Source organism: Petromyzon marinus (assembly GCF_048934315.1).
Source record: "Petromyzon marinus isolate PM22_M1 ecotype Great Lakes invasive population chromosome 75 unlocalized genomic scaffold, UKy_Petmar_22M1.pri1.0 chr75_unloc.4, whole genome shotgun sequence".
NCBI classification, from domain to species: domain Eukaryota; kingdom Metazoa; phylum Chordata; class Hyperoartia; order Petromyzontiformes; family Petromyzontidae; genus Petromyzon; species Petromyzon marinus.
Window position 1 is genome coordinate 362244 of NW_027422616.1, and position 6358 is coordinate 368601.

A 6358-nucleotide genomic window follows, 5' to 3' on the forward strand; every position below is an offset into this window, starting at 1 on the left:
CACTCACTCACCACTCACTCACCACTCATCAAACAGGCCACCTCACACGAGAACCTGTGTCAATGTTACATCGGATGGTGAGCAACTCACCACTCACTCACCACTCACTCACCACTCACTCACCATGCTGTACACTCACCACTCACTCACCACTCACTCACCACGCTGTACACTCACCACTCACCACTCACTCACCACTCACTCACCACTCATCAAACAAGCCACCTCACACGAGAACCTGTGCCAGTGTTACATCGGATGGTGAGCAACTCTGTACACTCACCACTCACTCACCACTCACTCACTACTCACTCACCACGCTGTACACTCACCACGCTGTACACTCACCACTCATCAAACAGGCCACCTCACACGAGAACCTGTGTCAATGTTACATCGGATGGTGAGCAACTCACCACTCACTCACCACTCACTCACCACTCACTCACCACTCACTCACCACTCATCAAACAAGCCACCTCACACGAGAACCTGTGCCAGTGTTACATCGGATGGTGAGCAACTCTGTACACTCACCACTCACTCACCACTCACTCACTACTCACTCACCACGCTGTACACTCACCACGCTGTACACTCACCACTCATCAAACAGGCCACCTCACACGAGAACCTGTGTCAATGTTACATCGGATGGTGAGCAACTCACCACTCACTCACTCACCACTCACTCACCACTCACTCACCACTCATCAAACAAGCCACCTCACACGAGAACCTGTGCCAGTGTTACATCGGATGGTGAGCAACTCACCACTCACTCACTCACCACTCACTCACCACTCACTCACAACGCTGTACACTCACCACGCTGTACACTCACCACTCATCAAACAAGCCACCTCACACGAGAACCTGTGTCAATGTTACATCGGATGGTGAGCCACTCACCACTCACTCACCACTCACTCACCACGCTGTACACTCACCACTCGGTACACTCACCACGCTGTACACTCACTCACCACTCATCAAACAGGCCACCTCACACGAGAACCTGTGTCAGTGTTACATCGGATGGTGAGCAACTCACCACTCACTCACCACTCTGTACACTCACCACTCTGTACACTCACTCACTACTCACCACTCACTCACCACTCACTCACTCACTCACCACTCACTCACCACTCATCAAACAAGCCACCTCACACGAGAACCTGTGTCAGTGTTACATCGGATGGTGAGCCACTCTGTACACTCACCACTCACTCACTCACCACGCTGTACACTCACTCACCCACTCATCAAACAAGCCACCTCACACGAGAACCTGTGTCAATGTTACATCGGATGGTGAGCAACTCACCACTCACTCACCACTCACTCACCACTCACTCACCACTCATCAAACAAGCCACCTCACACGAGAACCTGTGTCAGTGTTACATCGGATGGTGAGCAACTCACCACTCACTCACCACTCTGTACACTCACCACTCTGTACACTCACTCACTACTCACCACTCACTCACCACTCACTCACTCACCACTCACTCACCACTCATCAAACAAGCCACCTCACACGAGAACCTGTGTCAGTGTTACATCGGATGGTGAGCAACTCACCACTCACTCACCACTCACTCACTACTCACTCACCACTCACTCACTCACCACTCACTCACTCACCACGCTGTACACTCACTCAACACTCACTCACCACTCACTCACTCACCACTCACTCACCACTCATCAAACAAGCCACCTCACACGAGAACCTGTGTCAGTGTTACATCGGATGGTGAGCCACTCTGTACACTCACCACTCACTCACTCACCACGCTGTACACTCACCACTCGGTACACTCACCACTCACCACTCATCAAACAAGCCACCTCACACGAGAACCTGTGTCAATGTTACATCGGATGGTGAGCCACTCACCACTCACTCACCACTCACTCACCACTCACTCACCACTCACTCACCACTCACTCACCACGCTGTACACTCACTCACCACTCACTCACCACGCTGTACACTCACCACTCACTCACCACTCATCAAACAGGCCACCTCACACGAGAACCTGTGTCAGTGTTACATCGGATGGTGAGCAACTCACCACTCACTCACCACGCACTCACTCACCACTCACTCACCACTCACTCACCACTCACCACACTGTACACTCACCACTCACTCACCCACTCATCAAACAGGCCACCTCACACGAGAACCTGTGTCAGTGTTACATCGGATGGTGAGCAACTCTGTACACTCACCACTCATTCACTCACCACTCACTCACCACTCTGTACACTCACCACTCACCACTCATCAAACAGGCCACCTCACACGAGAACCTGTGTCAGTGTTACATCGGATGGTGAGCCACTCTGTACACTCACTCACCACTCACTCACCACTCACTCACTCACCACTCATTCACCACTCACTCACTCACCACTCACCACGCTGTACACTCACTCACCACTCATCAAACAAGCCACCTCACACGAGAACCTGTGTCAGTGTTACATCGGATGGTGAGCAACTCTGTACACTCACCACTCACTCACCACGCTGTACACTCACTCACCACTCACTCACTCACTCACCACTCACTCACCACTCTGTACACTCACTCACCACTCATCAAACAGGCCATCTCACACGAGAACCTGTGTCAGTGTTACATCGGATGGTGAGCCACTCACCACTCACTCACCACTCACTCACTCACTCACCACTCACTCACCACTCATCAAACAAGCCACCTCACACGAGAACCTGTGCCAGTGTTACATCGGATGGTGAGCAACTCTGTACACTCACTCACCACTCTGTACACTCACCACTCACTCACCACTCACTCACCACGCTGTACACTCACCACTCACTCACTCACCACTCACTCACCACTCACTCACCACTCACTCACTCACCACGCTGTACACTCACCACTCACCACTCATCAAACAAGCCACCTCACACGAGAACCTGTGTCAGTGTTACATCGGATGGTGAGCAACTCTGTACACTCACCACTCACTCACCACTCACTCACCACGCTGTACACTCACCACTCTGTACACTCACCACTCACTCACCACTCACTCACTCACTCACCACGCTGTACACTCATTCACCACTCACTCACCACTCTGTACACTCACCACTCACCACTCATCAAACAAGCCACCTCACACGAGAACCTGTGTCAGTGTTACGTCGGATGGTGAGCCACTCTGTACACTCACCACTCACTCACCACTCTGTACACTCACCACTCACTCACTACTCTGTACACTCACTCACCACTCTGTACACTCACCACACTATACAGTCACCACTCTGTACTCACCACTCACTCACCACTCACTCACCACTCTGTACTCACCACTCACTCACCACCCTCCCCTCCTCCCCCTTCTCCCTAGGTGCCCGTTCTGGTAACGATGACGACGGGGAGAGGGAGCTCCTCGTGAATGTTGTGCCCACTCACACACAGGCAAAGGTCCCCCGTGTAGCCCACGCACACTGTAGGGGCAAGTGCTGTTAGCGAGTAGCAGCCACCGCTGCACTACACAGAGGGGGGTGGGTGGTCAGCACCACCACGCCCGGCCGCCTTTGTGTCTCTCTCCCACTGCTGCCGATGTTTAGCTCCTCACCACGGCACCAGGTAACTCATTTGAGGCCGAGTCGACCTAGGGGACGGACGCCCAGGAGCTGTTCAGGTGATCGTCACCGGCGGTGGCCGTGAGTGGGAATGGAACTCGGGGATGCCGGGTTCGCCGCGCTAACCGCTGCACCACCGCTCCTCAATCACCCACTCACAAACACACACACTCACTTACACACTCACACACTCACTGACTCACCCACTCACTCACACACTCACACACTCACTCACTTACACACTCATACACTCACTCACCCACTCACTTACACACACTCACAAACACACTCTCACTCACTCACACACTCACAAACTCACACACTCACTTATACACTCATACACAAACACACTCACTCACTCACACACTCACACACTCACTTATACACTCATACACAAACACACTCACTCACTCACACACTCACACACTCACTTATACACTCATACACAAACACACTCACTCACTCACACACTCACACACTCACTCACACACTCACACACTCACTTACACACTCACACACTCACTTACACACTCATACACTCACTCACCCACTCACTTACACACTCACTCACTCACAAACACACTCTCACTCACACACTCACAAACTCACACACTCACTTATACACTCATACACAAACACACTCACTCACACACACACTCACACACTCACTCACACACTCACACACTCACTTACACACTCACACACTCACTTACACACTCATACACTCACTCACCCACTCACTTACACACTCACTCACTCACAAACACACTCTCACTCACACACTCACAAACACACACTCACTTATACACTCATACACAAACACACACACTCACTTACACACTCACTCACTCACACACTCACTTACACTCATACACAAACACGCTCACTCACACACTCACTCACACACTCATACACTCACTGACTCACCCACTCACTCACTTACACACTCACTCACACACTCACTCACTCACACACTCACTCACACACTCACTCACTCACACACTCACTCACTTACACAGTCACACTCACACACTCACTCACACACACACTCACCCACTCACACACCCACTCACACACCCACTCACCCACCCACTCACCCACCCACCCACTCACCCACCAACTCACCCACCCACCAACTCACCCACCAACTCACCCACCCACTCACCCACCCACCAACTCACCCACCCACCAATCTCGCTCACCCATGACGCCGTGCCCTGTCATGTTGCTGTACCGCAACTTGGAGTGTCGTGAAAGTTTAAATAAATAAATAAATCGCCTCCTTGTCACTGCTGTGTCAGAGACTCACCACACAGAGACCCACACAGAGACCCACAGACTCACCACACAGAGACCCACAGACTCACCACACAGACACAGAGAGAGACACACAACACAGACACTGAGAGAGACAACACAGAGACACAGACACACAGAGAGGGGAACACAACATAGACAGAGAGACACACAACACAGAGACAGACACAGAGAGAGACACACAACACAGACACACAACATAGACACACAGACACAGAGAGACACAGAGAGACACACAGAGACACAGAGAGACACATAGAGAGAGACACACAGAGAGAGAGACACACACAGAGAGACACACAACACAGAGACAGACACATAGAGACACAGAGAGAGACACAAAACACAGACACAACATACACACAGAGAGAGACACCGACACACAGAGAGACACAGACACACAACACAGAGATAGACACATAGAGACAGAGAGACACAAAACACATAGACACACACACAGAGAGAGACACACAGAAACACACAGACACCCACAGACACCCACAGACTCACCACACAGACACCCACAGACTCACCACACAGACACCCACAGACTCACCACACGGAGACCCACAGACTCACCACACAGAGACCCACAGACTCACCACACAGAGACCCACTGACTCACCACAGAGACCCACAGACTCGCCACACAGAGACCCACAGACTCACCACACAGAGACCCACAGACTCACCACACAGAGACCCACAGACTCACCACACAGAGACACACAGACTCACCACAGAGACCCACAGACTCACCACACAGAGACACACAACACAGACACACAGAGAGAGACAACACAGAGACACAGAGAGAGACACAGAGTCACACAGAGACACACACAGAGACACACAGAGAGAGACACAGAGTCACACAGAGAGACACACAGAGAGAGACACAGAGAGAGACACAAAACACAGACACAACATAGACACACAGACAGAGACACACAGAGTCACACAGAGAGACACACAGAGAGAGAGACAGAGTCACAGAGAGACACACAGAGAGAGCCACAGAGAGACAGAGAGAGACACAACACAGAGATAGACACATAGAGACAGAGAGAGACACAACACATAGACACACAACATAGACACAGATAGAGACACAGAGTCACACAGAGAGAGACACACACAGAGACACAGACACACAGAGACACACAACATAGACACAGAGAGACACAGAGACACAAAGAGAGCGACAGAGACACACAGAGAGACACAGAGAGAGACACAGAGAGAGACACAGAGAGAGACTTACAACACAGAGAGAGACACAGAGAGAGACACACAACACATAGACACACAACATAGACACAGAGAGAGACAGAGTCACACAGAGAGAGAGACACAACACAGAGACACACAGACAGAGACACAGAGAGACACAGA

The 6358-nt window shown here is 51.5% G+C and overlaps 1 protein-coding gene across 1 annotated transcript in view; it reads left to right on the forward strand.

Annotated features, from left to right (window-relative positions):
- Positions 1-4925, forward strand: part of LOC116937995 (serine/threonine-protein kinase mTOR) — a 221813-nt gene extending 216888 nt beyond the window's left edge. The window contains 1 exon segment of the mRNA XM_076058486.1: positions 3409-4925. Coding sequence (XP_075914601.1) covers positions 3409-3424 — 16 coding nt within the window. The 3' untranslated portion in view covers positions 3425-4925.
- The last annotated feature ends 1433 nt before the right edge of the window (positions 4926-6358 follow it).